The sequence below is a fragment of the Coprinopsis cinerea genome (assembly GCF_000182895.1).
Source record: "Coprinopsis cinerea okayama7#130 chromosome 8 map unlocalized cont3.8, whole genome shotgun sequence".
NCBI classification, from domain to species: domain Eukaryota; kingdom Fungi; phylum Basidiomycota; class Agaricomycetes; order Agaricales; family Psathyrellaceae; genus Coprinopsis; species Coprinopsis cinerea.
In genome coordinates, this window is record NW_003307537.1 from 2450260 (window position 1) to 2465898 (window position 15639).

The window sequence follows — 15639 nt, forward strand, 5'->3', positions numbered from 1 at the left end:
CGCCACTGAGCGACGGTACCGTGCACCCTCCTTCGCTGCACACCTGAATACTTCCTCGATGCCCCTTCTAAGCTTGACCGAAGTTTCAAAGTAGTGTCGCGCGGAAAGCTGTTGAGCCGCTGCGTCACCCTGAAAAATGGAAGTTAGATGTGAGATCTCTCATTTCGTCTTCACTGAATCGGAAGGGGTGGAACGGGGATAGTATAATCAAGACTCTACTCTCAAGTCACGAAACTGCGCTCGGCTAGCCAAAGAGGGGGGTCGCGTGGTAATGGACGTTGTACTTACCTCCTCAGAGGTGATCATCGCATTCCGCATTGAATCCTTCGCTCCCAAAGACCTTGGGTTTGGATTATCGCGCAGATCGATCTGGCACAATACGACAATTATGGGTGTACCCGGTCTGCAGAATTGTCGAATCTCGTCTTGGAACTGGTATCACCGAGTGACTCGCATGTCAGTTGACTGACTCGAATAAGGAAAGAATTCAAGGGCACTCACCCAGTCGACGGAAGCATCGAGGGAGGCTTTGTGGTCCACGCGAACACAGAGGAGGACGACGTCTGCGCTTGGGTAGCATATCCTGCGGATGCAGTCTGAGTCGGTGTCTAATATTTCCATCTCGACTGTGACCGTGTTGTTGTGACCTTCGTGTACGTGGGGAGTGCTTGGAGTAGGCCTACTCGAAATGACATTCCGTTCTGACGGTTTGTCATTCGGATTTGGATTCGAGCCTGCCAGTGCACCGGACTCGGGAGTGGGGGTGGGTAGGAGGGGCGCTCCTCGAGTCCTACGCGACCGACTTGACGTTTGCGCGAAAGGAGATGCTGTAAGTAAGGCATTCAAATTCAGTTTCTTCGCCGCGCCTACAATTCTCTGGCCCAGGTTCCATGTCGGCGCCTCCGGTGGGATGGAATCCGCGGGTAGGCGTACAGTTACAAGTTGCGGTTGTGCTATGCGCCCAATGGGGAGCTCGGGCTCCTACACACATCCATACGCCACCAAATCCAAATCCAAAAGATGAATTGTCAATCAGTCAGACCGGAATAGGGGATAGGTGGGACGTTTGGCTCGATACATACCTCTTCGGAATTCTCATTCGTCCATGCGAGTATCAGCGAGCTCTGGACGATCATGAAGGGGATAAGTACTGGAAATTGCTGGGGTGGTAGGATGGAGAAAGGTTATGATGCGATCGAGACTCGCCTTTCCAACACCTTCAAATCCGACGACGACAACTCTGCACGCGAGTGGTTCGGTTGACTCGGGTTTTCTGCCAAGCATAGTAGCAGGGTTTTGCTGCCTGACACGCTGGGGCTTAAATTTCGTACCGATAGTCACTGGTGATGGTAGGATGACAGTAACTCTTTGAATGGACGTCCTAATAAATAATTTCGGCGGCTGTTTGCCATGGCTGTGTCCGCTGCCAATCGCCATCAACGCCTCCCAAGGCCGTTCGACCGTGACTTGACCGTGACCTCTGGGAGCGGGAGTAACTGTCGCTTTGTATTGGAGGACTTGATATATTCTTGGCTGTGAGCTCGTATAACTTCCAACCTGACGCTTCAAACAGGTTCATTTCTTTCGCTTAGACAACGAAGCCAAATGATACCTAACGCCCTCCTTCGCCGCACACTTGAACAACTCCTCGAGCCCCTGTCCAAGCTTGGCTGAGATTTCAAAGTAATGGGCAGCGGATATCCGTTGTGCTGCTCCTTCGCCCTGTAGGGTGTATATTGGAAGACGATGAAGAGTCAATAATGGTGACGCAGCTAGGCAAAGTCGACGAAGTTGTCTTCGTACCTCCTCAGTAGTAATCATCCTCCCCCATCCTTCGTTCCTATTATCCTCCCTTCTGTATGGGTTGTCCCTCGCGTCAGTCTTGCATCCTACAAGGATGACAGGAATTCCCGGCCCGCAGCAGCGTCGAACCTCTTCAGCGAGCTGGCATGAGAGCAATCAGAGGATGGTCAGTTCGACAATGGACTCCTTTGGCCTAGTCGTCTACGTAGACAAGGTACTTACATCGTTGGCGATAAATTGCAACGAGTACCGCCGGTCTACAGAAAAGCAGATCAGAACCACGTCTGCGTTCATGTATATGAGTGGGCGAAGGCGGGAGTCTGTCCATGACGTGTCGCATATCTTCATCTCGACTGTGGCCATGTTTTCCTCATGGATCGATGTAGAGCTTTGACAATGGTTCTTTGAATATGGTCTTTCGGATCGACCCGAGCTGGAGGAACAGGGGGCTATATGGGGTGTTCCTGTCGAAACGCGACTCCCTCGTGACCAATCCGCAAAGGCGGATATCGTGTGCTTTAGCTTCCGCGTTGTGCTCATGGTCGTCTCTGTGACCCTCCTGATGCCCATCACCTTCTTCGAGAGTGGAACAGCGTCCACAGGGAGACGTAGAGAGACAGTTTGGTCCTCCAGAACCCCAATCGGTGGGTACGGCTACCAATCCAAACCCTGGGTCAACGCCGATCGCAAAAATGCACGATGGAATCTTGCTACAGGGAAGTACCTCTGGGAAATTTCCAGTGGCCCATGCGTGTAGGAGTGAACTCTGTATCAGAAGCGGACGTCAAGCCCTACCAATGTGAGCCTAGGAAGCCAGTAATGTGTGCTTACTTTACCAACGCCTCCATATCCAACAACTACCAGTTTGCAATGGAGAGGCTTTTCGAATCTTTTGGGCATAGGTGCCGTTTATGTGGTGGAAGACAGAAATGAGGACGTCGGAATCAATCGCGTTGGCGGGTCACAGTCTCTTGCGAAGACAGTGGCTGGGCGTGATTGACGCTGAGCGGCCCGAGGGTCCGAGTACATAGTCTATTCGTATTAAACAGCTGAGCACAGTGCTGGACGAACGGAGGAGACAGGGAGGACCTTGATGTGCCTCTATTTTCGTACTACCTGTTAGCCTACCACTTCCAACTGTTTGTCGTCTATCTACGCTCCGCTACTCTGCGATAGCAATACACCTGAGTAATCGTTAAACGTTCATACAAGTCCATGTCCATCAAATGTCCGCAAGAAGGATGTCGTCGATACGTCTTTGCAATCGCTACAGTCTTACACTTCGTCGACCGTCCACGCCATTCATCAGTTCGTCCTCTTCCTTCTTTCCTCTGCAATCTCTTCCGCCAAGACGAGGTCAGGGTCGCGTCCCTTGACCTCCGGTAAGAGAAGGGTGAACGCTGCACCTACGATACAGCATCCAAAGAAGACTGTTACAGGATGGCATCAGTCATCAAGAGAGACGAGGGGGGTAGGAAAACTCGAGCAGTACGCACTCCACAGCACGGCGGGTGTTCCAATCTTCTTACTGAGGGTGTTGAATGCGAGAGCGGAGATGATCGCACCAGCCTTCCCAGACGCTGCTGAAATGCCGTGGGCGAAAGCACGGTATCGAGTGGGGAAGACCTCCGCGGGGTAACACTGGTTGCCGAGTCAGGACCAACAAACAAGAGGGCACGAGAGAAATGAACACTCACATATGTCGTCCTAGAAGAAACAACAGGACAGACCAGATTAAATTCACGAACATCGACACGACAGAAAAAGACGTACGAGTTGGCTCCAAAGTTGAAGAAGAACTGCAAGAACGCGAAGCAAACAATGAACTGGACTTTTGACAGCTTTTCGAATAGACCAGCCAAGATAGCCACTATCAACCACTTGGCGTCAGGCTTCGTTTCTTGGGGAGATACAAAGAAAGCTGACTCGACTTACAGAAGAGGGCAGACATCAGGAACCCCTGTATCTGGATCCATTTCCGACCCAGCGTCTCGATGGTCAGAACGGTAGCGTAATAACCTGGAAGGAAGGTGTCAGACGCGATGAAGACGCGAATTCGAGATTCGAATTTCGAAGAAGTCAAGCGTACCTGGTACGAAACCGAGTGCCGTGATGATCATGTTACCGGTAGAAACCTTGAACATCTTGTTCCATGGCGTTCCAGTGGAACCGTCGAACCCGATCTGCTGAAGAACAACGTTTTGGTTGAGGTTGATTCCGTAGAACCTGAGATACCAATCAGAAAAAGGTCGTGTACGCGACTCGAGGCAGGGGGTGGGGATTAAACACATACGCGATATCCAGCAGGAACCAAGTGACGGACGTCCCGATCAGCATCTTCATGTTCTTCCACTTTCGGAAATGAAGGTAGAAATCTGAATCGAAAATCAGCGTCTCAAGTTCAAGCCAATCACGCTGAGGAGGTCAACGGGAATCATCAGACCCACCTTTGAAATGAGCCTTCTTCTTGGCGACTTGCTCGGGTTCGAGGCTATCGGAGACCTCTTCGACACGATCCGCCGTCATGGATTCATCTGAGCTACCTTCCCGACTTCCTTTCTCCGCGTCGGTCTTATTCGTCTTCTCGTCGAGAGGGATGACGGAAAGATCGGATTCTTCCGCCCTCTTCTGTAGCTCCTTGAGTTTCGCGATCTCGTCGTCGGGGTGTTCACGCTGTAGGCGTTGGGATTCCTCGTATCGCGTTGATTCGGGGAGCGTCAATCGTTGGTACAGCGTTGCGAAGGCGGGGATGAGCGAGATGCCGACGACGATACGCCAAACTAGGGAGATGTCGAAAGAGTCAATACGACGTGCCGAGCAACAAACCCAAACCGAAAATCGACAAGAACTCACCTCCATCAACTTTTGACAGTTTTCCCTCACCCTCGATCGTATTCCTGTAGATCGCCAGGACGATGATGGTAGCCAGGCTGCCCACGAAGCTGCCCCAACCTTGCATCGAGAAGATGTAGGTCAGCATCGTACCCCTTTTCCTCAGGTTTGCACGATCCGAGGTGATGCTCGCCGACATAGGATAGTCTCCTCCAACGCCGATGCCCAACAAGATGCGGAACACTCCAAGGTAGATCAGACAGGATTCTGGTGACAGTTGGCCAGTTGGGGTCGTCAAGGTCATGATGGTCGCGAAGATTATGAGCATAAGCTCCTTGCCATCTGCCGAGAGGTAAGCTTATCGAAACGACATCGGGCAGAGTTCAAAAGTGACTGACAAACTTTCTTTCGCCCAAGGGCATCGGCAGCATAACCTTGTAGATGGGGCGATAGACATGGTCAATGATTCATCTCCGAACCGAATGGGTGACGAGGGGGCGTACCGAAGGCGAATTGGCCGATGACGCTTCCTATGTTTGCGCCCGCCTTGACGAATCCTTCTAGTCCTGATGGCAGGTGTTCGCCGTTGTACAGCCGGTATTGGAGCATTGTGGCCACAGGCTGGGACGACGTCACGGACGTGAGCACCACAAAGTCGAAAAAATGGTGTCCTCATACATTGATAATGAAGAGATCATAGGCTGGTCGTATTCGGTATCGTCAGCCCATGGTACAAAGTAGTTGAATCGAAAATATGCGCACCATCTAGGAAGAACCCGACCTTGAATGCGGGCGAGAACCGTCAGCGAAAAATGAGATCAAAGCGATTGGCCAAGACATGCGCACTCCTGCAATACCCAACAGCTTCACCTCCGTCAAATTGAGCACAAAAGAAGGTCGTCCATCGTTATGTTCTACTTCCTCGAGTTGCGCTCTCTGGTGTGTCTGTCTTTGCTGGTCGTCGCCCTTCTTGGAAGCCAAGGATGCTGAAGCCATCAGTCGATCCTGCCATATTTGATCAACCTCCCAAAACCGCGAAAAACGACGTGAAAAGGCGTCGAAGGGCGTGAAGACATACCAATCGACTCGTGTATGGGAAGGGGTATACGTGTCTGGACGAACAGGGGTGGTGGGTGAAGGGAAGTGAAGTGAAAATGAGGAGGATATTTCGGTCGCGTGCCGAAAGGGATTATAAACTAGTCCGGTGCTCCTTTCGGTCTAACTTGCAATCACCACTTCCCAGATCGGTACGGTATTTCCGGGCAAACGCAACAATGTTGTGATACATATAAAACGATGCTGTGGTGGAATCGTCGAAGCGACCACCAACCAGATGATTAGGACCCAAGTCGATCTTATGGGTCAGTTCTAAACCCATTCGCAGCGATACCCACTTCAGGAGGCCTTGGGCACTATGATCCAGAGTCCGATAGATATCGGGAAAGTTATGGCACCGGCGTTTGTCATCGACGACTTCGAGGAGCACCTGCTTGAAGCGGGCCAGAAATAAACCATCCTAGTCTGATCCGGCCACATGCCGTTTTCAGGCTCCGATTCGCAAAAACCCGCGGTGGGGACGTCACGCGTCGCGTCGCGTGTCTCACGTGATGTCGAAATGTCGCGATATGTCGCCATCGATGCTCAGTATTGCCTCAGGGAAACTTAATTAGTGGTGCCTGGATAAGATTTAGCAAAAAGTAATATGCGTCGTATTGCTAAAGAACGGTCATCTAGCAGCGACCAGCGAGCTTTGCACCATCTCCCCGCACGACCCTTCCCCGTTTCCGACCAAACTTCTCGAGCCGACACCCCACCGTCAGAGGAATCTACGATGGACTACTGCCCGCCCGAGCTTCATTCCTATATCGCCTACTTGGCTTGCCTGACCGACCATGGTCCAACTATTCGTTCACTAAGCCTAGTTTCTCGCTACTTCCACGACATTTCTGCGCCTTACCTCTACCACACCATCTCTCTCCAAAATGAAGAAACCACTTTTTCCCTACTTCAAAAGCTAGACACCCTGGCGCCCAGCAGCAGACGCAACATTCGACACTTTTTCCTCTCCTACCCTCAACCAAAATCTCCACAACCGAATGCCAAACTCCAAAATGCCATAATCCGTCTGGTGACGCTATGCGCACCGTCATTGCACACGCTCACCCTCGACGCTTCCCAAAATCTCGCCCAAAGCCCGGCGCTTCTCTCTCGGATATGGAGGACGCGCTTCCCCGAGCTCCGCAACTTGACCATCAGCGGATTCTACCCCTTCCCCACATCCACGACACCGTCCCAACCCAACTTCCCCCGCCTCACCCATCTCCACCTCCACGGCAACCGTAACCCACACGGACTACTCCAGTTTGGAGGCCTATCAAAGTCGTGTCCCAATCTCACGCATCTGAAAGTGTCGGGCCTGTCTATGGCCGTCACGTTCGCGATGGAGCTGCAGGAGGCTATGACGGCCTCTGGCTCGAGGGACGGTTCCCCCGCCGAATCTCGGGATAGCGACCCATGGGACGACCTCCGCTTCTCGACATCACCGCTCTCTTCTGCGATCACATCTTCACAGACGCCACTCCCTTCCTTATCGGCGTTACCTCCCAAACTTACCAGCCTGACTGTCGAGCCGGCTCCTGAGCTAGAGGTGACTGGGAGGGGGTACCACCCCACCGCATGGATGAAGGATCGTTCCATGATGGAGGCCCTACGGGGTATAGCGAAGGCGGCGTGTAACGCCGATGGAGAAGGGGAGACCTCGGGCGAAGACTCCTGTGGACTGCAGGGTGATGTTCACGGCATTAGCTACACCTTACTGAGTCGCCCTTCTCGACCCCGCGACTCGAACTATTTCCGTGACGACTGGAGGGAGCAAGTCGAAGGAACTACCACCACTTGGTAGGCATGTAACATTGTACTCTTTAAATAACTTGTAGCTTGCTCTTCGTATTCGACAACTTAAAAAGGTCAATCCATAGATTTAAAACGTTGCTTACACACAGAAGGGACTCATGTACTCAAGGAGCAGGGGTAACGATAGCCTCAACAACCTCGACCGCAGTCGGAGCGGGAGTTTCTTCGCAAAGGGGAGCCAAAGGATGGGTCTCAGGACCAGGGTGACACACCGTCCAAGGTGGGACAATCGCCTTCTGCGAACCCGTGGGGTCCGGAACATTCACAGTCGTGAACGGCGCATCGCACTCCGAGGGAGGGATAAGGGTGGCGGGCTCAGGTCCCTCCTGGATCGGGTTGCATCCAGGGAGCTTGTCGAGGTCTTCGGAAAAGAAATAATGAGGATAAGTATGGCAGGATGAGAGTATTAGTAAAGACGGGAGAGACGTACATTGGTCTTCGACGACTTCAGGAACTCTGTTGGCTTGCTGACAAGTATTCATGTCGTGCGTGCTTTGAACAGTCAAGACTGGGCAGTTGGCGGGGATACCATCGCCAGAGGTGCAGACATCCATCGCACGTTTCAAGGAATCACCCTCCCAACCGAAGATGTAGTCAGCGTGCTGTCCATAACCGGTGCTTCGAAGCCGTTAGAACGCTCCTCATGGCGAAATGATAAAAAAACACATACGGGTCACCCATGCTGAAGACGAAGGGTTGGCCACCATCCTTGGGCCAGAGCTCCGGATCGTTGAATGGACGAGTGTCCCATACGATCTCCACGAAGAGAAGGGGCAGCCTCACGGGGTGAGAGTCGGGGCAGTCGGTACCGAAGAATCCGCCCGGAGGATGCGCGACGTGGCTCTGCACAACACATAAGCCATGTTCAGTCTGCCGTCAAACTCTTATCAACAGGTCAACAACTCACCGAATGGTCGGGGGTATCGAGATGAACGCCGTCCCAGCATCTGTGAGCGAGGAAATTCATTTCTGTATCTATACCTCCGAGTAGAAATCTGGGACGTACTGAGGATAGAAGATGTTCGAACGGATACCACCAGAACAAGGCTTCCTCGGGAACTCGATCGAATCGTCAGGACCACGTCCAGGAGTTCCGAAAGGACCAGGATCGTCCCCATGGAAGCACCTAAAGGTAATCGCTCGAGCTGCAGTGTCCTCATCCGGGATATCGTCTCGACGGCGCATCGGGTTTCCAGTAATCATTCGGAACCCCTGGAGTCATGGAATGAGTAAACTATAACGATGCTCTCAAGATGGTGGATGGTGTGCAGGAATAGACGAACCTTTGCGAACGGAACAATCTCCAGGTTCTTACTGGGTGGGATAGGCTGGAAGTAGTACACTGTCATTCCACCAGCTTGGAGACCAGGACCAGTATTGTGGTTCGCCATTTGGGGGACCTGAATTCAATATTCACCTTTAGTAAGGAGTTTGAGGCGTTATAGGGATGGAAAATACCCGAATGAAGCTCCCATTGGGATGCTTGAAGTAAAGGACCGCAGTCCAGTAGTTGGACTTGTCCTCCTTGAAGCGACAGGTGGTGCACGTCGCAGTCTCGCCGTAGTCGACGCTGGGGTCCATGGACAAGTTGAAGCTAGGAACGGCGTCAGTAAATTATTCTCCTATCATCTGCCGGTTTAGACTACTTACGCATTCTACAGGGTGGTTGAGAGAAATTGTAAAAGAAATTGGATGAAACTCTGGAGGGAAACAGTTACTTACCCCTCCGACGATTTGATGAACGTGAGGCGAAACCTCTCCCGGTGTGACCAACCTATTACACCGATTAGCTTCACAGTGGGGAGCAAAGAAAAAAGCAGCAGTAGTAGCAGGTATGCACGCACGGGTCGAAACGCTGGGTCACCAAGTTCGAGCACGGAAGTCGAATAAAGGCCTGAGCCGGCAACGCCAGCGAAACCAAAGCAGAAAGCAAAGTAGTAGTAGTCCACCCCATCTTGTTTGCTACTAAGACGAAGTTCGCTCGAGAAACCGACTGAGACAAGCGAGTCTTTAATACCGCCCAAGAGAACAAGCATAGTATTAGATAGCATGTTGGTTCTCGAAGCGAGACTACCCAAACTTGTTGCGAGGTTCGCCCGTACGAAGCTGGGGAAGAACGGTTTTTGACTGGGAGAAACGAAAGAAACATGTGGTCCTGATCCACACTTGGTACAGAGGTTACGTGAAGGCGGAGAGTTGGAAAGAACGACGCAGGTGTTTTGGATGACTTCCCAACAGTAAGTACTAGCAAGGCGCCAGAGCGTCGGAGAGAAGAAGGTCCTGCAATTAACGAGTAGTAAACGACATGTGAAGTAGACGACATGCGCTTGAGGGGGGCTGTGCGCGGCGAAGGTTTAACAGGAACCAAGAAGAGAACCATCCTGCCACGTTGCTTCGAAGATCTCCTGAGTGGTGCCGTTTCAGCCAATAAGCCTCAGGTATCCTCGAGCCCATCGAAGGAGAGAGCCCATCCCAGGAAGTCGAACGATTGAACAATAATGCAGTTTTCCGATCACAGTCGAATGACGGGTTTGAAAGAGTTACTAAACACGTCCAGCCACGAGAGCAGAGCAAGAGAAAGCCAGCAAGAAACCACACAACGTAACTTTCCTCGAAGAGAAGTTGCGCTCGCTCGCGGTTGGAAGATGATAATCAACGAAGAGGATCGAGATACAGGAGCGTCGAACTGCGGGACGGTACGGTCCACGCCCTCAATATTCGAGGCGGCAGCGACGTCGAGGAAACGCAGTTCGACCGGAAGTATAGATCGGCTGCGACATGGTCAAGGACAGGTATGAACCAGAGCCACGCTCTGATCTCGGAATGGTTCGAACGGATGACTAAGAGGTTCCCATGCCCCTATCTTCCTTCGAAGGGGGGCATAGGATTGGAAACGCAGTCCTTTCTCTTCATTGGGTGTTTAAAAATTGGAGTAGACTATTGACATAATTCGAGAAGAAGAAGCTGCCGTACAGCTATAGTTCACTCAAGGCGCAGGTGTAACAAGTACAACAGCCTCAACCCCTTCAACTCCAGTCGCGGTAGGAGTGGGATCACACATAGGAGCCAAAGAGTGAGTCTCAGGGCCGGTATGGCACACAGTCCAAGGAGGATCAATCGCCTTTTGAGATTCCGTCGGCTCTGGAATGTTAACTGTCGTAGACGGCGCATCACACTCTGACGGAGGAACCATGGTGGCGGGCTCAGGCCCTGCTTGGATCGGGTTGCAACCCGGGAGTTTATCGAGGTCTGGAAATTTCGAATGGTCAGTCACGCGCCTGGAAGTAAAGGTGAAGTAGTAGAGGAGAGAAATCGTACATTGATCCTCGACGATTTCAGGAACCCTGTTGGCCTGTCTGCAAGTGTTCATCTCGTGCGTGCTCTGGATCGTCAGGACAGGGCAGTTGGCGGGAATACCATCGGCGGAGGTGCAAACGTCCATGGCACGCTTGAGGGAGTCGCCTTCCCATCCAAAGACATAATCGGCGTGTTGTCCGTAGCCGGTTCTAGGATTCGCAAATTCAGTCTCCTGTCATTACAACCAGGCAAAGGCTCATGCACTCACGGATCACCCATGCTGAATACGAAGGGCTGACTTCCATCTTTGGGCCAGAGCTCCGGCGCATTGAAAGGTCTGGTATCCCATACAATCTCGACGAAGAGGAGTGGAAGTCGTACTGGGTGTGTGTCTGGGCAATCAGTGCCGAAGAAGCCGCCAGCAGGATGGGCGACGTGGCTCTACAGGTGAGGGTCAGTCGAGGTCAGAGCGGCATACTAGACAGCGTTGGACGGAGCAAAAAACCAACCGCATGATCGGGAGGATCCAAGTTGACACCGTCCCAGCACCTACATCCCCAATCACCTGATCAGCTTCTGGACAATAGGTGACGAGCTACTCGACACTCACTGAGGGTAAAAGATATTCGACCGAATACCGCCTGAGCAAGGTTTCCTCGGGAACTCTACGGAGTCGTCTGGACCAGTTCCTGGGGTACCAAACGGTCCAGGATCAGCGCCGTGGAAGCACCTGAACGTGATGGATTTGGATTGGGTATCGTTCGGGTCGGTGTCATCGCGGCGGCGCATCGGGTTGCCAGTGATCATCCGGAAGCCCTGCAATATCGTCGTCTTTAGTTTAACTGACAAAGCCAAGGTTAGCCAGAAGCCACAGTAGCGACGCGCCTTTGCGAACGGAACGATGTTCAAATTCTTGGTCGGGGGTCTTGGCTGGAAGTAGTACACCGTCATACCACCTGCTTGAAGCCCCGGACCAGTGTTATGGTTCGCCATCTGCGGAACGCGGATGAAGCTCCCATTCGGATGCCTAAAGTACAAGACTGCAGTCCAGTAGTTGGATTTGTCTTCTTTGAATCGACAGGTGGTACAAGTGGCGGTCTCGCCATAGTCGATGCTTGGGTCCATTGACAAGTTGAATCTGCGCAGATGATAGGAGTCAGCGTTCTGTTAAGTCGCTGGCGAGCGATGGTGGACTTACGCATTCTAGAGGTTGGGGGGTCCACCGAAAGTCAGTGCTTCAGCGATGGTAGTTCGATGCGAGTACGCACTCCTCCGACGATCTGGTGGACGTGAGGTGAGACTTCCCCTGGTGTAACCAACCTATATCGATCCATCAGACGCATAACAGAAAGAGACAGAGCGAAGGACATACGGATCAAAGCGCTGTGTAACCAGATTCGAGCATGGTAGTCGAATGAAAGCACTCGCCGGCAGAGCCAGCGAGATCAAAGCTGAAATAACTCTCGTCCAGCCCATCATCGCAGAACCTTTGACGATATTGGTGGCCAGTATTTGGCTTCTTGATATTCGAGAGACGCACGGAACTTCGAAGTGAGGGAAGGGCTTCGAGCTTCGACTTGAATGTAACTTCGTTGGAACCCTTTTTATATGGTCGGGAAGAACATGAGGGCTATACATAGCCATTTTGAACCGAAATTGGTCCGCGATAAGTGAAGGAAGAATAGTTCTTGAGAGAGGCAATAGTGAGGAGACACTCAGGGAGCGCTTTGTACACCAGTAGTGGTTGCCAGTTGGAGTTGTGCTTCACGAAAGACGGGTAACTTCATCGAAAGCGACTATATTGACCATCTCCAGTCACGTTGCGAGAGGTATCATCTATAAGAAATATAGTAAGAAGGGCAGCTTCGAAGGCTTAACCAAGGAGCGCCATTCAGGAAAGGGCCTTCCCAGTTCCACCAGCCATTCATCACCTTGCCACGTTGTTTCGATCTTCAACAGAGCCACATAACCAATGGACGCCGAGTGTGGCTATTACATTGTGGATGACAGATCCTCCAGCTGGACAACTTGAACTGAATTGAAGAACCCCAAGGAGCGGTATCCACTAGGCCACGAAGAAGGTAGAAGACTGGGAAGCCAAGTCAGGTGAGCAGAGTGACTCGATTCAGCAGGAGGGATGATGTGATACGAGAAGACGCGACGAGATAGAGATCTTGGAAGAAACTGGAAGATTTCACTGGAGATCGCAGGGAGTAGGTGATAGCCAGGAAAAGGCTCTGTCTCTCCAGCTAGGATCTGGTCACTGGTGACCATACAGTATGCATCGAACCAGATACCAGCGAGGCCATAGCACTTCTCAGCGAGCAGGTTGTATGACTCTATCACCTGGGTCGCTCATCACTCGCAATGGTGAGAGTGTTAAGTGTTACCAGGAGCGAGGGGTGGGTTGAAAAGCAACCCGGCAAATGTGGTCGATTTCGGATTCGTTTGGACTACGTATGTAATGCTTTCCCACGTTCCTTATAGGACGAACCGACCCCTGACCCCCAGGCTCTCAATGGACTGAGGCCTGAGGTACGATCCCCCGAGCATTTGCATAAACGAGCCTTTGAGAATCGATCACCCCTTCTGGGGCCTGAGCAGAGCTCCCTGTCTAGAGGGTTCCGATTCAAGCCAGACAAAATGAGAGATCCCACATCTAGCCTCAACACTATTTTGAGACACCAGTCAAGCTTGGAAGGGTCCTCGAGGAAGTGTTCAGGTGTTCAGCGAAGGAGGGTGCGCGGTATCGACGATCGTCTCTCAGTGGCTGAATCGGAGGTAGTGTTCAAGGGTGGCCCTCGGGACTCTAGAGTGAGATTGAGGAGGGTACTAGTAATGTGTATTTGAATTATACGATAATTTTAATACCCAATTTTCGATTATTCATCTTCATTCTCCTGATTTTTTTCTTGCCATTGGCCATCACTGGAGCCTGGCACTCACTGGGCTTGCCAACTTCCAAGTCCCGAGACGCGTCCGCATCACCCCACGTGATCAAATGCCACAGCGGCACGTCCGAGCGATCAAAAACGCGCGCTTTGTTCACCTTTCTGGGCGTTTAACCAACCAGCGTGGATTGTTTGTCGCTCAAAGGACAAAACAAAGGGTGACCACGACGGCCGTGGCTTCTTCTTGAACCTTTACAACAACCATTGGCTCCTTCTTGAACCTATACGACAACCACTGGCTCCTTCGTAAACCTTTACAACCACTGGCTTCTGCTTGGACCTTCAATACAACCACCAGCTCCTGCAACTACTAACGTCTTGGAACTTGTACTACCACCCCAATGTCAACGGTGACCATGTCCAGCGCAGGATCCTCTAGCTCTTCAAGCTATACTAGTCCCCCTACTCCGGCTAGGTCTCTTAACCTTCGATTTGCCAGGCTCGCGGGATGGAGCGGTCCACCCCGTCTCAAACTTGGTCGCGCGAGGGAATTGTGGGCTAAAGCGGGTCTTAGGAGAGAACAGCAGGGTCACCGAAGAGTTGTGAAGTCTCAGAGTGAGAACGAGAATGACCGGACTAAGGATAAGGATAAGGATGAGGATAAGAGTAGAGATGAGGGAGTGAAAGGAAATGAGCAGTCGAACGAAGAGGAGCGCGAGTTGAGCCAGCCATCTGGTGTTGAAGAGCCACAGATTGCCTGCGGAGTTGACAAAGGTACGATACAAGCCTCTCCGAGTGCCTTACCCGATACACAGCGCGCTAACGCTAATGCCACCACAGATACTGCAGAGGCTGGACCATCGCAGCCCGCTGCGGTCAATGAGTCGAAGGAACCCGAGGCACCCAACGCGGAGAACGACTCGAACTCGGTTTTCGGTGGATCTGAGGCGCAAAAGATTGACTCGGAGCACTCGAAGGCGTCTGTTACTGAGCCAAACCAAGGTACGAAAATCCGGCCTGCCACTGTGGCCCAATCACAAAATCTCATTCCTTCATTATCAGCGACAGATCTTGACGCTGGAACTTCTGAGAAAGCCGTCGCAGCCAATGCACAGGTATCCCACTCAGACAACGCGGGGCCCAACTTCAAGTCCAATGGGAAGAAGAAGAACTTGGAGAAGGAGAAGGAAACTGTCCCGATTACTCGTCGATCGGCCCGGTTGGCGAATAAAGTCGAAGCTCAGAACGAGGATTCGTCCATTCAGGCTCCCGTTCCGACCACTGCTACCAGCCCCGATACCAGCGAGCAGCGTACCACCACCGTCGCCGCTACCACCATCGCCGAGGCCACCAATAAGGACGTCATCGACGACACGAAGCCAGCTCCCCGTCGCTCCTCGCGAAACAAGAAGGTTCCTTCCCAAGCTGCTCCTGGGCCCTCGACCGAAGACGTGGTAGAAGCAGTCTCCGCTGTGGTTAGTACTATCAAAGCCGCACCCGCGATGGCTCCCAAGCCCAAACAGACCAGAGGTCAGAAGAGGAAGCGCGCTGCGGGCTCGGAGGAGGAGGAGGAGGAGCGTCGTAAAGACGATGATTCCGGAAAGAGCGGCGGAAATGCCAAGTCGAAGTCCAAGGATGGTGCTACTGCGAAGGGCGCTGGTACTAGGAAGGCGAAGAAGAGGGCTAGAAAGTCGGATAAGGATACCTTGGATGAGTCTACCGCTCAGGCTGGAGAGAAAGAGAATACAACTGAGAGTTCTGGTGTGCCTCCCAATGGAGGTCAGGACGAAGATAGGAAGGATGACGACAAGGAAAAGCTTACCATTCGCATTCCAGCGAGAGGTGTGAAGAAGGGTCGAGGCTCGAAGAAGACCAGAGTCTGATCCAGAGGGAGGTGAACTTT

The 15639-nt window shown here is 52.2% G+C and overlaps 7 protein-coding genes across 7 annotated transcripts; 2 read left to right on the top strand and 5 right to left on the bottom strand.

Annotated features, from left to right (window-relative positions):
- Positions 1–226: 226 nt before the first annotated feature.
- On the bottom strand, positions 227–1136 carry CC1G_03169 (hypothetical protein; the record flags this gene model as incomplete). Its single annotated transcript, XM_001840888.2, has 4 exons — positions 227–244; positions 289–432; positions 502–981; positions 1083–1136. 4 exons carry the CDS (start codon positions 1134–1136, stop codon positions 227–229), a joined length of 696 nt encoding a protein of 231 aa, XP_001840940.2.
- A 439-nt stretch (positions 1137–1575) lies between these two features.
- Positions 1576–2166, bottom strand: CC1G_15097 (GTP-binding protein; the record flags this gene model as incomplete). The annotated part of the gene is made up of 3 exons (XM_002910717.1): positions 1576–1722; positions 1804–1944; positions 2026–2166. The coding sequence occupies 3 exons, from the start codon at positions 2164–2166 to the stop codon at positions 1576–1578; spliced, it is 429 nt and encodes a 142-aa protein (XP_002910763.1).
- Positions 2167–3108: 942 nt separating this feature from the next.
- On the bottom strand, positions 3109–5631 carry CC1G_03170 (phosphate transporter; the record flags this gene model as incomplete). The annotated part of the gene is made up of 14 exons (XM_001840889.2): positions 3109–3233; positions 3300–3444; positions 3501–3510; positions 3577–3673; positions 3739–3822; positions 3893–4029; positions 4097–4178; positions 4251–4583; positions 4657–4977; positions 5034–5069; positions 5139–5256; positions 5314–5336; positions 5398–5416; positions 5482–5631. The coding sequence occupies 14 exons, from the start codon at positions 5629–5631 to the stop codon at positions 3109–3111; spliced, it is 1680 nt and encodes a 559-aa protein (XP_001840941.2).
- A 706-nt stretch (positions 5632–6337) lies between these two features.
- On the top strand, positions 6338–7537 carry CC1G_03171 (hypothetical protein; the record flags this gene model as incomplete). Its single annotated transcript, XM_001840890.1, has 1 exon — positions 6338–7537. One exon carries the CDS (start codon positions 6338–6340, stop codon positions 7535–7537), a length of 1200 nt encoding a protein of 399 aa, XP_001840942.1.
- Positions 7538–7652: 115 nt separating this feature from the next.
- On the bottom strand, positions 7653–9129 carry CC1G_03172 (hypothetical protein; the record flags this gene model as incomplete). Its single annotated transcript, XM_001840891.2, has 7 exons — positions 7653–7909; positions 7979–8166; positions 8219–8391; positions 8456–8495; positions 8555–8760; positions 8832–8948; positions 9007–9129. 7 exons carry the CDS (start codon positions 9127–9129, stop codon positions 7653–7655), a joined length of 1104 nt encoding a protein of 367 aa, XP_001840943.2.
- Positions 9130–10534: 1405 nt separating this feature from the next.
- CC1G_03173 (hypothetical protein) lies at positions 10535–11970 on the bottom strand (the record flags this gene model as incomplete). The annotated part of the gene is made up of 5 exons (XM_001840892.2): positions 10535–10797; positions 10867–11054; positions 11114–11286; positions 11355–11394; positions 11456–11970. 5 exons carry the CDS (start codon positions 11968–11970, stop codon positions 10535–10537), a joined length of 1179 nt encoding a protein of 392 aa, XP_001840944.2.
- A 2024-nt stretch (positions 11971–13994) lies between these two features.
- On the top strand, positions 13995–15619 carry CC1G_03175 (hypothetical protein; the record flags this gene model as incomplete). The annotated part of the gene is made up of 3 exons (XM_001840894.2): positions 13995–14510; positions 14577–14738; positions 14799–15619. The coding sequence occupies exons 1-3, from the start codon at positions 14153–14155 to the stop codon at positions 15617–15619; spliced, it is 1341 nt and encodes a 446-aa protein (XP_001840946.2). The 5' UTR covers positions 13995–14152.
- Positions 15620–15639: the final 20 nt, after the last annotated feature.